The sequence below is a fragment of the Oncorhynchus clarkii genome, unplaced genomic scaffold (assembly GCF_045791955.1).
Source record: "Oncorhynchus clarkii lewisi isolate Uvic-CL-2024 unplaced genomic scaffold, UVic_Ocla_1.0 unplaced_contig_12320_pilon_pilon, whole genome shotgun sequence".
NCBI classification, from domain to species: domain Eukaryota; kingdom Metazoa; phylum Chordata; class Actinopteri; order Salmoniformes; family Salmonidae; genus Oncorhynchus; species Oncorhynchus clarkii.
The window spans coordinates 78,043-100,168 of record NW_027261085.1 but is presented as its reverse complement, the minus strand read 5'-3'; the positions used below and the strand labels follow the sequence as shown (position 1 = coordinate 100,168).

Here is a 22,126-nt window from a genome sequence, read left to right as displayed (position 1 = left end):
GTGTAGCTAGGAGCACATGGCTGTCAGAACAGGGGAGCCTGCTACAGTGACATGGCCTGGTTCAGAGGAGCTGCTGCTTCACTATAGCACCAACACACACGCTTCTGGAGCACGTTCACCACCATATGACAGGACACACAGAGAGAGACAGAGAGACAGAGAGAGACAGAGAGAGACAGAGAGAGCGAACGAGAGAGACACAGAGAGAGAGCGAGCGAGAGAGACACAGAGAGAGAGCGAGAGACACCGAGAGAGTGAGCGAGAGCGACACAGAGAAAGACACAGAGAGAGCGAGCAAGTATGCGGGGTAGAGAAGGAGAGGGGGAGCAGGAGAAAAACAGAGTGAGTGAGGCAGTGTATTATACTGTGATGCTGTTAATCCAGAGAGCTCTAGCTCCTCCACCCCCACCCCTCTCTCCACTCTACCATTTTACCAGTAGGACAGCAGGCCAGACAGTTATTCAAACCATGATCCGTGTGTGAGACAGAGGTCAGATGTGTCTAAACAGACAGTCAGAGTTTACCAAAACGGCGCTTAGGTGGTGGGCGTGGCAACGGGCGGAGCTGCTGAATTTGAAAGGGCCTTATCTTGATGATGTAGATTTGGTTATGGTTTTTTAAAGCATCTTTAAGACAATTTCCTGCAATTCTATATATTTCTCCATGGCAAATGCTTTGTTTGTTTTGCTCAAACAGAAAATCAATACTGCTAAATTCATAGTTATTTGAATTTTCTATTCTCCCTGACCGTCTAGCTTTTATTTGGGCGATATTTGTTCTCAAAGATTATATAATAAAAACATTAAGGGTCCATTATAATTTATTCATACTTTGTGACGGGTTTCAGTTTTAAATTCACACTGAAAAGCGTTTTTCCATCTCAAAAACAGATTGTGGGACTTCAGACGGCCCGCCCAAGGATTTCAATGACAGGAAACACCCTGCCAGTCCACACACAGAGAGCATGTGCCTCACAGCTGGAGAGGACATACAACCAGCCCCTAAAGTGTATAATCCACTACATGTTATGAAACAAACAGTACAAATAGTGTAAGACAGAGACAAACAGAAACAGAATGGGAGAGAGAGAGGGTTTAATGTGACTCATAGTAGACTGGGAGAGCTCAGCAGTAGCTAGAATGCTCTGGGTTTCCCCCCAGCAGCTCCCAGTACTACACCACGGCTTAGTATCTCTACAGTCTGGAGGCTGCTAGCTCCTCACTAACAGGCCGCTGATGACCTAATCTAGGACAAGCTGACGCTCAGACTACGTATTACAGAGACTGAGCTTGCTGTGCATACAAACAAACCTCCAGTGTCACAGTGCATCGTCTAGTTATCTAGGCCAATCTGCCTGCACCCAAAACACCAGTTATAAACACAGAGAGAGAGACCGATAGTCAACTGGAAAAGCCTGCAGGAAGTGTAGGAATATGATAGATTCATTTTGTATGCACACAAAGCAAGCAAGTGCTAAATATTTGCTCAAGGAGTACAGTTTTGTTCAAACATAATTAATTCCTGAGGAGAGGTGCATGACATTGAGAACACAGTTTCCCCCTGCACAGCATCTACACAGCATCAGTTTCCCCCTGCACAGCATCTACACAGCATCAGTTTCCCCCTGCACAGCATCTACACAGCATCAGTTTCCCCCTGCACAGCATCAGTTTCCCCCTGCACAGCATCAGTTTCCCCCTGCACAGCATCTGCACAGCATCAGTTTCCCCCTGCACAGCATCAGTTTCCCCCTGCACAGCATCTGCACAGCATCAGCTTCCCCCTGCACAGCATCAGCTTCCCCCTGCACAGCATCAGCTTCCCCCTGCACAGCATCAGCTTCCCCCTGCACAGCATCAGTTCCCCCCTGCACAGCTGAAGCAGCATTTGACAGAGCACCAAACAATGCCACTGAAATCGTTCCAAAATGGCAGAAATTGATCAACACCCTAAAGCCACATGAATGGAACTGACAGTGTGTGTGTTCCAAAATCCACAGTAAAATGTAAAATGAGTAGTGGGGGTGAAGAAGAGGAAGTCAATTAGCTGTGTTGTCACAGCCTGGGCTTGACTGCTGAACGCAAACATCTCTGGATGATTACCAGACTGACACCGTCTGCCTGTCTAGTGGTGACATACTGACAGTCTGTCTAGTGGTCTCTGGGTAATATAGGCCCTTAAAACACAGACACACAGTTGATGACAAACATCCTCAAAGCTCAGTGTGACCATTACACTAAAGCAGCCATGTTTTTCCTATTGATTTCCAATTGTTGTTTTTTCCTTTTAATCCTACTTCTCTTTCTCCGCCATGACACAGAGCACCGCCTGTTGAGTAATACGCTGATCCTCAACACACGGGGCTCTCAGTGGTGCGTACTGAGACCCCTCCTGTACTCCCTGTTCACCCACGACTCCAACACCATGACACAGCAGTGATCCTCAACACACGGGGCTCTCAGTGGTGCGTACTGAGACCCCTCCTGTACTCCCTGTTCACCCACGACTCCAAAACCATGACACAGCAGTGATCCTCAACACACGGGGCTCTCAGTGGTGCGTACTGAGACCCCTCCTGTACTCCCTGTTCACCCACGACTCCAACACCATTAAGTTGAGTAATACGCTGATCCTAAACACACAGGGCTCTCAGTGGTGCGTACTGAGACCCCTCCTGTACTCCCTGTTCACCCACGACTCCAACACCATTAAGTTGAGTAAAACGCTGATCCTCAACACACGGGCTCTCAGTGGTGCGTACTGAGACCCCTCCTGTACTCCCTGTTCACCCACAACTCCAACACCATTAAGTTTGCTGACGACACGACGGTGGAAGGCCAGAACACCAATGAGACAGCCTATAGGGAGGACGCCCCCATTCTCATCGACGGGAGTGGAGTGGGTCGAGACGAGCACGCCCCCATTCTCATCGACGGGAGTGGAGTGGGTCGAGACGAGCACGCCCCCATTCTCATCGACGGGAGTGGAGTGGGTCGAGACGAGCACGCCCCCATTCTCATCGACGGGAGTGGGTCGAGACGAGCACGCCCCCATTCTCATCGAAGGGAGTGGAGTGGGTCGAGACGAGCACGCCCCCATTCTCCTCGACGGGAGTGGAGTGGGTCGAGACGAGCACGCCCCCATTCTCATCGACGGGAGTGGAGTGGGTCGAGAACTTCAATTTCTTCTGTGTCCACATCACTAAGGAATTATCATGGTCCTCACACACCAACCCAGTCGTGAAGGAGGCACGACAACAGAGGCTGAAAAGATTTGGCACAGGTCCTCAACAAGTTCTACAGCTGCACCACAGAGAGCATCTTGGCTGGCTGGATCACCGCCTGGTGTGGCAACAGCTTGACAATCCAAACGCAAGGCTCTACAGAGGACAGTGCTCTACAGAGGGCAGTGCTCTACAGCCCAGTACATCACTGAGGCCGAGCTCCCTGTCATCCAGGAACTCTATACCAGGCGGATGAGACAGTGCCGGGTGGAGTGAGTCCTGGAGGAGACAGCGCCGGGCGGAGTGAGTCCTGGAGGAGACAGCGCCGGGCGGAGTGAGTCCTGGAGGAGACAGCGCCGGGCGGAGTGAGTCCTGGAGGAGACAGCGCCGGGCGGAGTGAGTCCTGGAGGAGACAGCGCCGGGCAGAGTGAGTCCTGGAGGAGACAGCACCGGGCAGAGTGAGTCCTGGAGGAGACAGCGCCGGGCGGAGTGAGTCCTGGAGGAGACAGCGCCGGGCGGAGTGAGTCCTGGAGGAGACAGCGCCGGGTGGACCTGGAATACTCACATTTCCATCTTAAAAGACACTACATAACATATATAAACACACTACATAACATATATAAACACACTACATAACATATAAACACACTACATAACATATATAACCACACTACATATAAAAACACACTACATAACATATATAAACACACTACATAACATTTATAAACACACTACATAACATATATAAACACACTACATAATATATAGTGACTGTACTGAAGACTGCTAGGTGGTATTAGCAGAGGCTCACTCCTAGGTCTCCCTCCTGCTAGGACTGATCAGCACCACACAGGAAGGGCAGCCTGCTCCGTTTCCTGTCCCCAGTCAGAGGGACAGACACAGGCCTGAGACTCCCAGCTCAGCCTCTCACACATAGACCAGGCTCAGTGACACTGCAGTGCAGTAGTAGTAGTAGTAGTAGTAGTCACCACACTATGAAAATTAATACTCACTATCCTACACATTCTGCCGTGGATTCTGCTGTCTGAGTGACTCAAACATCACAACACCACGGAGGGCACCATGCCTTGACTAACACACTCCTGAAATCACCATTTTGGAGATTCTCCCTGACTGTCTAGCTTTTATTTTGGTGATTGTTAGTTCACAAATATGATCTTATTTCAAAATATATATATATATCCATTATATTTTCTACATACCTTATATTTTTTTAAACTTTTGAACATACTGAAGGTGGCCTGAAAAAAACACTTCAGCGACTCGCCCAACTATTTTCTACATGTGTGTGTGTGTGTGTGTGTGTGTGTGTGTGTGTGTGTACACAAGGGGCAAAATAGGGAAATCTGAGTCTGTGTTGCCTTGCTGGATAGTCAGGCTCCTCACTGTTAGTCCTCAGCTGGGGTGTAGAGCCATGACCTTTACAGCAGACTGGAGTTGTGCTGAGAGGCTCTGCCCGATACACAGTCAGTGTAGTGGTCATATTGATAGAGGGGGCTGGGGTACAGCATTAAGAGCAGTCAGACACACACACACAGTCAGTGTAGTGGTCATATTGATAGAGGGGGCTGGAGTACAGCATTAAGAGCAGTCAGACACACACACACACACACACACAGTCAGTGTAGTGGTCATATTGATAGAGGGGGCTGGAGTACAGCATTAAGAACAGTCAGACACAAACACACACACAGTCAGTGTAGTGGTCATATTGATAGAGGGGGCTGGGGTACAGCATTAAGAGCAGTCAGACACACACACACACAGTCAGTATAGTGGTCATATTGATAGAGGGGGCTGGGGTACAGCATTAAGAACAGTCAGACACAAACACACACACAGTCAGTGTAGTGGTCATATTGATAGAGGGGGCTGGAGTACAGCATTAAGAACAGTCAGACACAAACACACACACAGTCAGTGTAGTGGTCATATTGATAGAGGGGGCTGGGGTACAGCATTAAGAGCAGTCAGACACACACACAGTCAGTGTAGTGGTCATATTGATAGAGGGGGCTGGGGTACAGCATTAAGAGCAGTCAGACACACACACACACAGTCAGTGTAGTGGTCATATTGATAGAGGGGGCTGGGGTACAGCATTAAGAGCAGTCAGACACACACACACACAGTCAGTGTGGTGGTCATATTGATAGAGGGGGCTGGGGTACAGCATTAAGAGCAGTCAGACACACACACAGTCAGTGTAGTGGTCATATTGATAGAGGGGGCTGGGGTACAGCATTATGAGCAGTCAGACACACACAGAAAGAGGGGTCAGAGCCACTGTACTAAGCAGACCACCAGTCATAGTGTTAGGACTGTGCACAGGTCTGTCCAACGGTGCAAATGATTGAGCACAGCCAACAATATACTGGCTACCTCTTTCAGCATGTTAACCAGAGTAATACACAGTACCCTCTGCTAACACACACACCACAAATACACAGTGCCCTCTGCTAACACACACACCACAAATACACAGTGCCCTCTGCTAACACACACACCACAAATACACAGTGCCCTCTGCTAACACACACACCACAAATACACAGTGCCCTCTGCTAACACACACACCACAAATACACAGTGCCCTCTGCTAACACACACACCACAAATACACAGTGCCCTCTGCTAACACACACACCACAAATACACAGTGCCCTCTGCTAACACACACACCACAAATACACAGTGCCCTCTGCTAACACACACACCACAAATACACAGTGCCCTCTGCTAACACACACACCACAAATACACAGTGCCCTCTGCTAACACACACACCACAAATACACAGTGCCCTCTGCTAACACACACACCACAAATACACAGTGCCCTCTGCTAACACACACACCACAAATACACAGTGCCCTCTGCTAACACACACACCACAAATACACAGTGCCCTCTGCTAACACACACACCACAAATACACAGTGCCCTCTGCTAACACACACACCACAAATTCATCTGTTGACTTTTGAATGTGCATACACGCATACAATGTTGGGTGTGTGTACATATTGGTACACTGGTATGGCTGAAGGACAGACAGGTATAAATAGCAGCAGAGTAAACTGATACAGACCTCTGCTCTGTCAGCCTCACGTCACATTAACACAACACCCTCTGACTGGCTGGGAGGCTTCCCTCTCGACTCCACCACCCGCTGGGAGGCTTCCCTCTCGACTCCACCACCCGCTGGGAGGCTTCCCTCTCGACTCCACCACCCGCTGGGAGGCTTCCCTCTCGACTCCACCACCCGCTGGGAGGCTTCCCTCTCGACTCCACCACCCGCTGGGAGGCTTCCCTCTCGACTCCACCACCCGCTGGGAGGCTTCCCTCTCGACTCCACCACCCGCTGGGAGGCTTCCCTCTCGACTCCACCACCCGCTGGGAGGCTTCCCTCTCGACTCCACCACCCGCTGGGAGGCTTCCCTCTCGACTCCACCACCCGCTGGGAGGCTTCCCTCTGACTCCACCACCGGCTGAGTGGCTGGGAGGCTTCCCTCTCGACTCCACCACCCGCTGGGAGGCTTCCCTCTGACTCCACCACCGGCTGAGTGGCTGGGAGGCTTCCCTCTCGACTCCACCACCCGCTGGGAGGCTTCCCTCTCGACTCCACCACCCGCTGGGAGGCTTCCCTCTCGACTCCACCACCCGCTGGGAGGCTTCCCTCTGACTCCACCACCCGCTGGGAGGCTTCCCTCTCGACTCCACCACCCGCTGGGAGGCTTCCCTCTGACTCCACCACCGGCTGAGTGGCTGGGAGGCTTCCCTCTCGACTCCACCACCCGCTGGGAGGCTTCCCTCTCGACTCCACCACCCGCTGGGAGGCTTCCCTCTCGACTCCACCACCCGCTGGGAGGCTTCCCTCTCGACTCCACCACCCGCTGGGAGGCTTCCCTCTCGACTCCACCACCCGCTGGGAGGCTTCCCTCTGACTCCACCACCGGCTGAGTGGCTGGGAGGCTTCCCTCTCGACTCCACCACCCGCTGGGAGGCTTCCCTCTCGACTCCACCACCCGCTGGGAGGCTTCCCTCTCGACTCCACCACCCGCTGGGAGGCTTCCCTCTGACTCCACCACCGGCTGAGTGGCTGGGAGGCTTCCCTCTCGACTCCACCACCCGCTGGGAGGCTTCCCTCTGACTCCACCACTGGCTGAGTGGCTGGGAGGCTTCCCTCTGACTACACCACTGACTGGCTGCCTGACTGACTAGCTGTCTGGACATTGAGCGATCGTTTTACAGACTTGGGAAGCCACTCTAACAGTCTAAATAAATACAACTCTGGCTGCCCGGCACGCTGCCCGGCACGCTGCCAGACTCGCTGGATCATGTCATGGGCATTGTGTAAGGTCAGGAAAATGGCAGCAGGGTCTTGGCAGTTCATTCCCACCACACCAGGCATTACAGCCTATTTAAAAGCAGGTTGAGGAGAGGGCACGCTGCTAGTTAAAAGACAGATGCAGCTACCACTGATAATATAGCACAATTATTACATCATTATTGCTATTACACAACTATGAATAATTTGGCAGCACTTAGGCCAGTCTTTGTCACAGATATATAGGACAACATCAGATATGAATAGCTTAGGCTGGCTCACAGTGGGCTAAATGTGTCCAAAACATACGTTGATTCACATGGGAGGGGAAGAGAAGAGAGAGAGAGAGAGACCGAGAGAGAGAGAGAGATGGAGAGAGAGACCGAGAGAGAGAGATAGAGGGAGCGAGAGGGAGAGGGAGCGAGAGGGAGACCGAGAGAGATGGAGAGAGAGGGATAGAGATGGAGAGAGAGCGAGAGGGAGACCGAGAGAGATGGAGAGAGAGATAGAGGGGGAATCATAAGACAGCCATCTGTCTCAGCTAAACTCTGAATCGGAGAACAGGAGTCTGTTTGTGTGACTGAACCAACTAGTGAACACAGCCTACTCTCAGGGCCCCTCCCTCCCAAATAGCACCCTATTCCCTATATAGTGCACTACCCTGGTCAGAAGCACAATAAAGGGAATAGCGTGCCATTAGGGATCAGCCAACTCTGCCTGAGCCAGAACCATCGCTTCAGCAGCTGTTCCAGTTAAAGGCTTTAGTCACAGGCTGAGTATTTTGGACCCTGGTTACAGCCCTGTCCTGCCACTCTGGGCCCTGGTTCTAGCCTAGTCCTGCCACTCTGGGCCCTGGATCTAGCCTAGTCCTGCCACTCTGGGTCCTGGTTACAGCCTAGCCCAGCCACTCTGGGCCCTGGTTACAGCCCTGTCCTGCCACTCTGGGCCCTGGTTCTAGCCTAGTCCTGCCACTCTGGGCCCTGGTTCTAGCCTAGTCCTGCCACTCTGGGCCCTGGTTCTAGCCTAGTCCTGCCACTCTGGGCCCTGGTTCTAGCCTAGTCCTGCCACTCTGGGCCCTGGTTCTAGCCTAGTCCTGCCACTCTGAGCCCTGGTTCTAGCCTAGTCCTGCCACTCTGGGCCTTGGTTCTAGCCTAGTCCTGCCACTCTGGGCCCTGGTTACAGCCCTGTCCTGCCACTCTGGGCCCTGGTTACAGCCCTGTCCTGCCACTCTGGGCCCTGGTTACAGCCCTGCCACTCTGGGCCCTGGTTCTAGCCCTGCCCTGCCACTCTGGGCCCTGGTTCTAGCCTAGCCCTGTCCTGCCACTCTGGGCCCTGGTTACAGCCTAGCCCTGCCACTCTGGGCCCTGGTTACAGCCTAGCCCTGCCACTCTGGGCCCTGGTTACAGCCTAGCCCTGCCACTCTGGGCCCTGGTTACAGCCTAGCCCTGCCACTCTGGGACCTGGTTATAGCCTAGTCCTGCCACTCTGGGCCCTGGTTATAGCCTAGTCCTGCCACTCTGGTCCCTGGTTACAGCCCTGTCCTGCCACTCTGGGCCCTGGTTCTAGCCCTGTCCTGCCACTCTGGGCCCTGGTTACAGCCCTGTCCTGCCACTCTGGGCCCTGGTTCTAGCCTAGTCCTGCCACTCTGGGTCCTGGTTACAGCCTAGCCCAGCCACTCTGGGCCCTGGTTCTAGCCTAGTCCTGTCACTCTGGGCCCTGGTTCTAGCCTAGTCCTGCCACTCTGGGCCCTGGTTCTAGCCTAGTCCTGCCACTCTGGGCCCTGGTTCTAGCCTAGTCCTGCCACTCTGGGCCCTGGTTACAGCCTAGCCCTGCCACTCTGGGCCCTGGTTACAGCCCTGCCACTCTGGGCCCTGGTTCTAGCCTAGCCCTGCCACTCTGGGCCCTGGTTCTAGCCTAGCCCTGCCACTCTGGGCCCTGGTTACAGCCCAGCCCTGCCACTCTGGGCCCTGGTTCTAGCCTAGCCCTGTCCTGCCACTCTGGGCCCTGGTTACAGCCTAGTCCTGCCACTCTGGGTCCTGGTTCTAGCCTAGCCCTGCCACTCTGGGCCCTGGTTACAGCCCAGCCCTGCCACTTTGGGCCCTGGTTCTAGCCCAGCCCTGCAACTCTGGGCCCTGGTTCTAGCCCAGCCCTGCCACTCTGGGCCCTGGTTACAGCCTAGCCCTGCCACTCTGGGCCCTGGTTACAGCCCTGCCCTGCCACTCTGGGCCCTGGTTACAGCCCTGCCCTGCCACTCTGGGCCCTGGTTACAGCCCTGCCCTGCCACTCTGGGCCCTGGTTACAGCCCTGCCCTGCCACTCTGGGCCCTGGTTACAGCCCTTTCCCTGCCACTCTGGGCCCTGGTTACAGCCCTGCCCTGCCACTCTGGGCCCTGGTTACAGCCCTGCCCTGCCACTCTGGGCCCTGGTTACAGCCCTGCCACTCTGGGCCCTGGGTACAGCCCTGCCACTCTGGGCCCTGGGTATACGGCTAACTCAGGTCTGGAGTTATCCTGGTCAGGTGACGAGGTAAAGTAAAACTCCTGTCCCTAACCAGTGTCCAGTTCTGATGCTCTAAGGGAGGCACCCTGCCTGTACAACAGTAAGGAGGAAACCCTGAATGTAGCTACTCTCTATACTGAGCCCTGGTCAACAGTAGTACACTAGACAGGGTGAATGGTCAACACCTAGACAGGGACCAGGGTGAACGGTCAACACCTAGACAGGGACCAGGGTGAACGGTCAACACCTAGACAGGGACCAGGGTGAACGGTCAACACCTAGACAGGGACCAGGGTGAACGGTCAACACCTAGACAGGGACCAGGGTGAACGGTCAACACCTAGACAGGGACCAGGGTGAATGGTCAACACCTAGACAGGGTGAATGGTCAACACCTAGACAGGGTGAATGGTCAACACCTAGACAGGGTGAATGGTCAACAGTAGACAGGGTGAATGGTCAACAGTAGACAGGGTGAATGGTCAACAGTAGACAGGGTGAATGGTCAACAGTAGACAGGGTGAATGGTCAACAGTAGACAGGGTGAATGGTCAACTGTGGTACACTAGACAGGGTGAATGGTCAACACCTAGACAGGGACCAGGGTGACTGGTCAACACCTAGACAGGGACCAGGGTGAATGGTCAACACCTAGACAGGGACCAGGGTGAATGGTCAACACCTAGACAGGGACCAGGGTGAATGGTCAACACCTAGACAGGGACCAGGGTGAATGGTCAACACCAGACAGGGACCAGGGTGAATGGTCAACACCAGACAGGGACCAGGGTGAATGGTCAACAGTGGTACACTAGACAGGGACCAGGGTGAACGGTCAACACCTAGACAGGGACCAGGGTGAACGGTCAACACCTAGACAGGGACCAGGGTGAACGGTCAACACCTAGACAGGGACCAGGGTGAACGGTCAACACCTAGACAGGGACCAGGGTGAACGGTCAACACCTAGACAGGGACCAGGGTGAACGGTCAACACCTAGACAGGGACCAGGGTGAACGGTCAACACCTAGACAGGGACCAGGGTGAACGGTCAACACCTAGACAGGGACCAGGGTGAATGGTCAACACCTAGACAGGGTGAATGGTCAACACCTAGACAGGGTGAATGGTCAACAGTAGACAGGGTGAATGGTCAACAGTAGACAGGGACCAGGGTGACTGGTCAACACCTAGACAGGGACCAGGGTGAATGGTCAACACCTAGACAGGGACCAGGGTGAATGGTCAACACCTAGACAGGGACCAGGGTGAATGGTCAACACCTAGACAGGGACCAGGGTGAATGGTCAACACCTAGACAGGGACCAGGGTGAATGGTCAACACCTAGACAGGGACCAGGGTGAATGGTCAACACCTAGACAGGGACCAGGGTGAATGGTCAACACCTAGACAGGGACCAGGGTGAATGGTCAACACCTAGACAGGGACCAGGGTGAATGGTCAACACCTAGACAGGGACCAGGGTGAATGGTCAACACCTAGACAGGGACCAGGGTGAACGGTCAACACCTAGACAGGGACCAGGGTGAACGGTCAACACCTAGACAGGGACCAGGGTGAACGGTCAACACCTAGACAGGGACCAGGGTGAACGGTCAACACCTAGACAGGGACCAGGGTGAACGGTCAACACCTAGACAGGGACCAGGGTGAACGGTCAACACCTAGACAGGGACCAGGGTGAACGGTCAACACCTAGACAGGGACCAGGGTGAACGGTCAACACCTAGACAGGGACCAGGGTGAACGGTCAACACCTAGACAGGGACCAGGGTGAACGGTCAACACCTAGACAGGGACCAGGGTGAACGGTCAACACCTAGACAGGGACCAGGGTGAACGGTCAACACCTAGACAGGGACCAGGGTGAACGGTCAACACCTAGACAGGGACCAGGGTGAACGGTCAACACCTAGACAGGGACCAGGGTGAACGGTCAACACCTAGACAGGGACCAGGGTGAACGGTCAACACCTAGACAGGGACCAGGGTGAACGGTCAACACCTAGACAGGGACCAGGGTGAATGGTCAACACCTAGACAGGGACCAGGGTGAATGGTCAACACCTAGACAGGGACCAGGGTGAATGGTCAACACCTAGACAGGGACCAGGGTGAATGGTCAACACCTAGACAGGGACCAGGGTGAATGATCAGCAGTAGACAGGGACCAGGGTGACTGGTCAACAGTAGACAGGGACCAGGGTGACTGGTCAACAGTAGACAGGGACCAGGGTGACTGGTCAACAGTAGACAGGGACCAGGGTGACTGGTCAACAGTAGACAGGGACCAGGGTGACTGGTCAACTAAACAGGGACCATTTGAAACAACCATGTCACATCATTATCAACATACCTTTCTGAAGGAGCTTCACCTCTCCGTTCTCCCTCTTGATCTCATTCATCACTTTGTGTTTCTTCTGCTTCTTCGTCTTGTCCTTACTGGTGTGGTCTGAAAGAGAGGGGAGGACAGAGAGAAGTTAGGGTGAGGCCTTGAGGGTCATTTCAGGAGAGGGGCAGGTACAGTAGATAAAAAGAAAGACTCACTCTCCACAGAAATTTAGCCTGCATCCTAAATGAGAATGGCACCCTATTCCCTAATGGCCTGGTCAAGAGTAATGCAGAAATGGCACCCTATCCCCTACATATTGAACCCTATTCCCTAATGGCCCTGGTCTAGAATAATGCAGAAATGGCACCCTATTCCCTAATGGCCTGGTCAAGAGTAATGCAGAAATGGCACCCTATTCCCTAATGGCCCTGGTCAAGAGTAATGCAGAAATGGCACCCTATTCCCCAATGGCCCTGGTCTAGAGTAATGCAGAAATGGCACTAGACCAGGGCCATTGGGGAATAGGGTGCCATTTCTGCATTACTCTTGACCAGGGCCATTAGGGAATAGGGTTCCATATGTAACCCTATTCCCTAATGGCCCTGGTCAAGAGTAATGCAGAAATGGCACCCTATTCCCCAATGGCCCTGGTCTAGAGTAATGCAGAAATGGCACCCTATCCCCTACATATGGAACCCTATTCCATAACGGCCCTGGTCAAGAGTAATGCAGAAATGGCACCCTATTCCCTAATGGCCCTGGTCAAGAGTAATGCAGAAACGACACTATTCCCTAATGGCCCTGGTCTAGAGTAATGCAGGGTATAGGGTGTCATTTGGGATGCAGACTGACTCTGTAATTTACTGATTCCCAACTGCTTTCCAGTCTGAAGGACGACGGGTTCTCACAAAGACAGACACGCTAAATCTGTAATTTACTGATTCCCAACTGCTTTCCAGTCTGAAGGACGACAGGTTCTCACAAAGACAGACACGCTGACTCTGTAATTTACTGATTCCCAACTGCTTTCCAGTCTGAAGGACGACAGGTTCTCACAAAGACAGACAGACTTTTTTACAAGACAGGCCATCGCTGACATTTGAGGAAAGCAATTTAAGGACGTCACTGAAATGCGATCCCTTAAGATTTTCAGCTGTTAAAAACACACAGGACAACGTAATTAGTGGTATCACTCTGATGACTACTTGATCGGTAGCTAGCATGATTATCAGCTCGTCATTATTGGACAGTTTCACAAACGGCAGGTTGAAAAGTATTAATGCCAATTTACAGAAACTGCAGTAAAATGTCAAACTGCAATGAACATGATCAAAATAGTATTATATGAAAATGATTATAATCTAGGACTAGCCTTTTATGAACTCGTCGTAGGTGAGAAGCTCAGTGGAGAAAAGGGCCCCGAAACAGCAAGGTAAAGTCCAATTAAAAAGACAAAAAGGCAGACAGAAATAGTAGTAACCCATCACAGTAAGTCAGTAATCACACCGTACCCGTCATCATCACATCTACAGTCAAACACTCAGAGGAACTGAAGAGACAAGTTACCGTGAGGGAACTATACATGCTTCCCCAAGACGGCAGCAAGCCTGGAACCAACAGGACCCTGGACAGCTTCTTCCCCCGAGCCATAAGACTGATAAATAGTTCACCAAACAGCTTCTTCCCCCGAGCCATAAGACTGATAAATAGTTCACCAAACAGCTTCTTCCCCCAAGCCATAAGACTGATAAATAGTTCACCAAACAGCTTCTTCCCCCAAGCCATAAGACTGATAAATAGTTCACCAAACAGCTTCTTCCCCCGAGCCATAAGACTGATAAATAGTTCACCAAACAGCTTCTTCCCCCAAGCCATAAGACTGATAAATAGTTCACCAAACAGCTCCACAAGACTATGTACAGGTGTAGTAGACCTCACAGTGAAATGCTGAATACAACAGGTGTAGTAGACCTTACAGTGAAATGCTGAATACAACAGGTGTAGTAGACCTTACAGTGAACTGCTGAATACAACAGGTGTAGTAGACCTCACAGTGAAATGCTGAATACAACAGGTGTAGTAGACCTCACAGTGAAATGCTGAATACAACAGGTGTAGTAGACCTTACAGTAAAATGCTGAATACAACAGGTGTAGTAGACCTTACAGTGAACTGCTGAATACAACAGGTGTAGTAGACCTCACAGTGAAATGCTGAATACAACAGGTGTAGTAGACCTTACAGTGAAATGCTGAATACAACAGGTGTAGTAGACCTCACAGTGAACTGCTGAATACAACAGGTGTAGTAGACCTTACGGTGAAATGCTGAATACAACAGGTGTAGTAGACTTTACAGTGAAATGCTGAATACAACAGGTGTAGTAGACCTTACAGTGAAATGCTGAATACAACAGGTGTAGTAGACCTCACAGTGAAATGCTGAATACAACAGGTGTAGTAGACCTTACAGTGAAATGCTTACCTATGAGCACTTTCCCAACAACGCAGAGAAAAAGAATGTGACCCTGGTGTGAAAGTGTGCCTGTTGTGTGTGGTGTGTGTGGTGTTAATATGCTTGTGAGTGTGTGTGTATATATGAGTCCAGTGCAAGAATGTCAGTGAAATAAATACAAATAATACAGGGGGGGGGGGTTCAACAGGCGGTTGAAGACATGTAAACACAAGGCATGTTTACTAAGGTCTTCCAGTACAAACCCTTCAATCTGACACCGTGTCACACCCCTGGAATGTGTGCAAGCTACAAATGCAAACGTTGGGCCTAAATGTTTTGCAACCAAAAGGGAGAAGTAACAGTATTGCACAGCATGAGGCTTCCGATTGTTCAATAACTTGTTACTCATTCATATAAAATAATAAGTGACTCATTACTCCCTACTGGGGATTTTATCAGCCTAAAACAGCACCTAAAATATTACTCCCTACTGGGGATTTTATCAGCCTAAAACAGCACCTAAAATATGACTCCCTACTGGGGATTTTATCAGCCTAAAACAGCACCTAAAATATGACTCCCTACTGGGGATTTTATCAGCCTAAAACAGCACCTAAAATATTACTCCCTACTGGGGATTTTATCAGCCTAAAACAGCACCTAAAACCATTGATATTATATAACATTCAGAAATTCAATAAATAGACTATCAACATTCGGGACATTCCACCAGGGTCATAGGAATTACTACAAGTGTTGGTGCTCTACCTGCCAAAGACGTGTTGGATGTGTGTGAGAGAACATTTATGAAGCCCTTTTTACAATCAGCCGATGTCACAAAGTGCTGTACAGAAACCCAGCCTGAAACTCAAAACAGCAAGCAATGCAGATGTACTGTTTGGTAACAGAATGACGGCACCAACAGCAAACCATCATTCTGTTATCAAACTTTACATCTGCCCTGTTGTTCAAGTAAATGTGTTCTTGTGAAATGTTCCATGGACATTGTTAAATGTAGTCCTTGTGCATAGAGGTGAATGATTTGTTTAAATTTGACATTGATTTGTTTTTGACATCCAGATTTTTCACTTTAAAATGTGTTTAAGCAACACTCTTACCCTGGAATAGCCCGTCTCTCTCTCTCTCTCTCTCTGCTTGACTTGAGTTCAAGTCCTCCAGCTTTCACATCTCTCCCTCTCAACAGCCTTCTGTCCTACCAGCTCACACCTGCTTATCTCAATGGAGCCAACACCAGCCTGAACTTGGAATCCAACAGCAATGCAGAAGGCCTGCTATTTAATTACTGAGAATGAACTCCAGGTGAACTTGGAATAGAATGTTATTTTAAACTTTAAATTACCTTGAAATACATAGAATTCTAAATGTTATTTTGCACTTTAAATTGCGGTAGAATAGATAGAATTAGAATATAAACTTGAATGTATATGTTTTAGGCCAACTTGTAATCATCCTGTTATACATCGAACTAGAACGCTGGAATATGCATTTGATCCCGTTTTAAGTATCTGTCACAAGGTCCCTCTAATGCCCTGGGGAGGGAGGGAGGGGGGGTCCGTTTTATAATACCCACAGTCTTCATTTCTCCCACATTGGTAAAATGTAAGAAATTAATTAGTCCTAAAAGATTGGATCCAAACTAAACGGTATGAATTAACATCCTGTGTGTTAGAATGACAGTTTGAGACAGATCTATTAATGTGGTTGACAGTGGCAGCACGCATGTAATAATATTCAGAGGTAGAGATAGCTGTTCCCTGACTCCACTGCCTCGCTCGCTGCTCTGGTGTTATTTGGGGGGCGTGGTGGTGATACAAAAACAACAGTGGATGGCTGCCGATTGTTTATTAAACCGTCATTTGAACACCGTCTTAAAACCACCCGTTACAATTAAAACCCCACTTATGTGTAGGCCTAACAATCGGTCAATGTTTCTCCAACACGTCTCTAACGTTCTCCCAGAGCGTAATGCTGACCTTACAGTTGTTTGTTTATACAACCACGTCAATTTGTTCCGCTCTGGTTGATCAATTGTATTTCCCGTTTGAATTGAACTAAAAACGTGTGTTTGTAAAATGTGCAATAATGTTTCCAACCGTGGCCTGACATCGGTGGAACGCTATGTAGCAGTTTTCAGAAGAACGCTCGATACTTTGTAACGTTCGAACGGGCATTTTCTATGCAGGTTCAAGAGCGGGTAAATCCGCAGCCATTAGCCAACCAAGCGAGAACAGCGAAACTCGGACAAAAAAAAAAATTGTATTTCACCGTAAAAAATGTCATTATGTGTACAATCGTGGCTAGAACTATAAATGTAAACTGTCCTTTCCAAAATAACACCACAACTATTTGGAATAAGACGCGATAACAGACGCAGTTCTGGACTGGACACATTGTCATACTGCACAGCGCACACTGTCGGCCCCACATGCTTCATAGTCCTGAAGAGCGACAGCCACTAGCACTGAAAAGCTAAGTGGTTAATGGACACTGACGTTGTCTTTCTATGGACAATAACATGCAGTAACACGTTCTATTCATGTAACGTTATATCCAGCCAGCTGTTTAGTGTGGAAAACTGCGCATTCATATAAAATACCTTTTTGCAACAACTTCATGTCCCCGTTCTCCTTCTTCATTACAGTAGTGACGTTACTCAGACTGCTGCTAATATTTCCAGGAGTACCATGGATTGGTTTATGTTTTTTCTTTTCCTTGAAATCCTTCTCTTTCTCTCGTTTTTCCTTGGGCTTTTTGGATGGTGGTTTGGTATGGGAGGCGAGGAAAGCGCTCTGCTTGAACACTGTGTGAATGGGAGGCTGGAGGGGCGCCGAGGGGTTGCTGCTCGCCTTGACGGGGCTGAAGCTCCATGTTGTCGGGTTGCCTGAACTCTGCTTCTGGTGCTGCTTCTCCGCTGCGCCGCCACCTCCCCCTGCACCTCCTTCCCCATTTAGTTTCTTAGGTTTAAGGCTCTTCTCGTCGTTTCGGACTCGCTTGGGCGGCGGCGGGTGAATGTCCCGGGAAGACTGCGGGCGGATGTCCGACGCTAGTTTCGGTTCTTTAGATTTGGCGAGCGGGCTTTTGGTCGCTGCACCAAAGTGAATGAAGCTCAGTGACTCCGCCATCTTGGGGCTCTCTGTATTTACTCTCCCGACCGCTGTTTGTGCTAGGCAGGCATAGAGGGGCGGAGTCTGGTGACTAACTGACAGGCAGGCCAGGTTGGAGGTGGTGTCTGGAGTATAATGATTGGTGCGAGAAGAAATGGGACACATTACGCGGGAAACAGTCTGCAGAACACTCTTAACTCCGTGTCGAGGATACATAAAGCCTTTCTCATTATTTACAACACATTATGACATTACGCTTCATAACATTACAACATTAGCTAACCTAAGGTCATTTATTTACATTTGTTTATAGGGACCCCTTTATTATTGTGTTGATTTAACACCAAAAATAAATATATTATATGCTCCTCTAAACTCTATTAATAAATATATTAAAACTGAGGTTCAGTTTAATAAATGAATAGCCCATGAGGCTTTCACAATCAATGTGCCAAGTTTTGTGCAATGTACAAGGAAAGTGTTCTGGTACTTGCGCTTGATCCTTCCGACATCGTGTGACCATCTGGTTCTTTGACCTGCGGCAGGTGGGCCAGGGTTCAGAGCGTTGGGCCAGGGTTAAGGGCGTTGGGCCAGGGTTCAGAGCGTTGGGCCAGGGTTCAGAGCGTTGGGCCAGGGTTAAGAGCGTTGGGCCAGGGTTCAGAGCGTTGGGCCAGGGTTCAGAGCGTTGGGCCAGGGTTCAGAGCGTTGGGCCAGGGTTCAGAGCGTTGGGCCAGGGTTCAGAGCGTTGGGCCAGGGTTCAGAGCGTTGGGCCAGGGTTCAGAGCGTTGGGCCAGGGTTAAGAGCGTTGGGCCAGGGTTCAGAGCGTTGGGCCAGGGTTCAGAGTGTTGGGCCAGGGTTAAGAGCGTTGGGCCAGGGTTCAGAGCGTTGGTCCAGGGTTCAGAGCGTTGGGCCAGGGTTAAGAGTGTTGGGCCAGGGTTCAGAGCGTTGGTCCAGGGTTAAGAGCGTTGGGCCAGGGTTAAGAGCGTTGGGCCAGGGTTCAACCAATAAGGTTGTGTATGTGTGTGACCCAGCCTGGGTGGATGGCAAATGGCCTGGGCAGAGAGAGAGAGAGAGAGAGAGCAGAGCACCACTTCAACCCTGGCTGGCCCTGGGTCTTAGCTTTGGCTGACACACTTCTCACTGGTGCACTCATGTGGAGAGAGAGATGGGGGGACAGGAGTGGCTGTCTAGTGGTGCACTCACTGAGACAGAAAGCAGTGCTCCTATAGGCCTAGCCAGACCTATTCACTGAGGTGGACTTCCAATGAGATCAAAGATATAAAACAGTACATCCTGGGTCGGATAAACCTGCAACTTGGGCTCGGAACAACCTTACCTTCTGCTCAGACAGTCTTTTATTTAACAGTTGAAGTCCCATTGAGGTCAGAAGACCTCTTTCCTAAGGGAGATCTGACTGCATTTTTCCATTACAATAAAATCCCGTCTGTTACAGCCACAGATACCGTTTTAGTAAGCTACTGTGCAGAACCACCAGCTGTCTCTGTGTGAATGCAGTAATGTGGGGGTTTATAAATGCTTTTATCTATTGACGAACTCCAGGTGATGATTGAAGGTCTATTTAGTGCTGCTGGCCACGACACAGGCTCACCTGCTGTCTGCCGTTTACAGGTGCCAACTGTTCACAGAGAGGGAGGAAAATTGCTGTTTGACGATTCTCTCTGGATGTGTTCATTGTTGAGTATTTCTCTGTAAGTGCTCTCAGAGCAAATTATGAGTACATTTTTTTTTTACCTTGATTTATCCAGGTTAGTCTTTGTGATTATAAAACATATGTTAAAAGAGACCCAGATGGCCCTAATGCTACATGCAATTACAATGTTATGAAGTATACACGGATAGAATGTTGTTCAGTGACCTTACCGGACAATCAATGACATGTGCGCATCATGAAGCCATTCATGATCATACTACATCGTCATTACAATGTTTTAAAGTATCTACTAATGTGTGAAATGCCTACTTTGAGAGGTCGTGTTCAGTGACCTTATTGGATGATCAAGGACAGGTTTTCACCATGGTTACATGGTCAATCATAGATGACCTTAATCAGCCCCATGCAGGTTTGCTGAGGCCATTTATTTTCTCATGAGTTGACAGGAAACCACAGCGTTTGCTCAATACTCATTCTGAAAACAGTACAAGTCCTCCCCCTTGCCCCTCAGAGCAACAGACAGATAGTGAGAGATGACAGTCCAGAACAGCAAGCCACGCACTAGTATTACATAATCCCATTTGTGCTTTAAATCTGTCCGTGGCGTGCGTTAGCAATCTAAAAACAGTCTACGATAGAATATCTCAGACCAGCCAGGAAGTCCCTTCGCAATTATTTCAAGATAAACCAAGTCATGCTATGCCACTGATGCAGAATAAACATGTCCTTGCATTAGTCCCCTTCTCTGGTGACACCAACGCCAGTTCAACGACAGAGCGGGAGAACATAGAACATTGAAACAGACGAATAGAATACTCGGAGATAATACCGGCCCTCCGTGTTCTGAATCACTTCTCATCAATCAGCTTCTCTGGAATAATGTGCGATTGCAGTCAGTGGCAGTCAAGACATCGCTGCATCGGTCCATTGCAATATATATATATATATATATATATATATATATACACAGGATACCCTGATCACAGAGATATGCGGCCTTGAGTTCAGCATGTCAGGGTGAAATATATGTCTGTACGGTTTATGTTCTGTTTAAGACGTACGAGTTGTAGAACCAGAGTTCAAACTGAAGCGGAGCAGCGCAGACAGACTGTGTGGCAACCAGGCACTGAAGTAGACACAAGTGGATGCTGTTACGGCCAGTCATGTCTGCAACATCCGTCTTCTCTTTGGAAACAGAAACACTACTCTGGCATTAAATAGGAATCCATCCTCATTACCCAAGCAATAGGGAGGAGTTGGCACACCATGAACAACACAGGCTACATACAACAGCTGCTTGGACCGTTCTACCACTGACAGTCATCTGAAGTGTATTGGAACAAACCAAGGCTACTGCATATAGCTCGCTATATGGTGGTATTCAAGATGAGGTTAATCAATAGATGCAAATTGATATTTTGATTAGCTATGTAGCTAAAGATACTGTACTGTACACCGTGTGTGTGTGTGTGTCATTAAGCCACAAAGCACTTCCCAACTGTGTTATTCTCACCAGATCATGTTGAAGGATGCACCACCACTACTAGGTACACTTATTAATAAATCAATGCACAGCTCCGCTTTCTCCATAATTATCTGAGAGACTAGTCCAGGACCTGAGCCAGATGAGTGAAGAAGAGTGTTGGCCAGGACACAATTCATCCCAGGTGTAGATCTTTATTCATTAAACCGAGCTTCCTCAATGGGACCAGTAGCTTCCTCAATGGGACCAGTAGCTTCGGAAATGGGACCAGTAGCTTCGGAAATGGGACCAGTAGCTTCCTCAATGGGACCAGTAGCTTCCTCAATGGGACCAGTAGCTTCCTCAATGGGACCGGTAACTTCGGAAATGAAATGTGTAAGTAATGTACTTGGAACACGTGAGCCCAATACATACCAGAAACCTGCCCCCCATAGAAGTGTGTGTCGGTGTCAGTGTGACAAGCCTCATCAATAACTCCTCCACCTGTAGTCACAGGGAGGAAGTGTGTGTCAGTGTGACAAGCCTCATCAATAACTCCTCCTGCAGTCACAGGGAGGAAGTGTGTCAAACATGCGGTGGAAACCCCCAGGTGAGTGGGAACTCATTTCATTGAAAACATACTAAAACCCGTCCAATTGAAGTGTGTGTCATGCATCATATGTACCAACCTACAGTGAGAGAATGTGTCACATTAGAACAGATGAAGGATAAAACCCAGGTGGAAGTGGACCTTATATGGAACCGTGTGTGTGTGTGTGTGTGTGTGTGTGGAAAACCCCAGGTTAATGGAGAACTCTCGCTGAGCTCACTTCCTGCCAAGTCCCAAGTTAGTGAATGTACTCATCCCTCTGGACACCTACAGCATGATCACACACACACACAGAGAATTCCCCCCCCCACACACGGTGTCTCTCATTCCTCTGGGTTGCAGTCAGTCTCACATACACTAGGCCTGTATGTGTCTG

The 22,126-nt window shown here is 49.8% G+C and overlaps 1 protein-coding gene across 1 annotated transcript in view; it reads right to left on the bottom strand.

Moving 5' to 3' along the window:
- Positions 1–18,071, bottom strand: part of LOC139404706 (lysine-specific demethylase RSBN1L-like) — an 81,146-nt gene extending 63,075 nt beyond the window's left edge. Inside the window, exons 1-2 of the mRNA XM_071147337.1 lie at positions 17,499–18,071; positions 12,452–12,547 (exon numbers count right to left, since the gene is read on the bottom strand). Of these exons, the coding sequence (XP_071003438.1) occupies positions 12,452–12,547; positions 17,499–18,024 (622 nt within the window). The 5' untranslated portion in view covers positions 18,025–18,071. The remainder of the gene's footprint in view (positions 1–12,451; positions 12,548–17,498) is intronic.
- Positions 18,072–22,126: the final 4,055 nt, after the last annotated feature.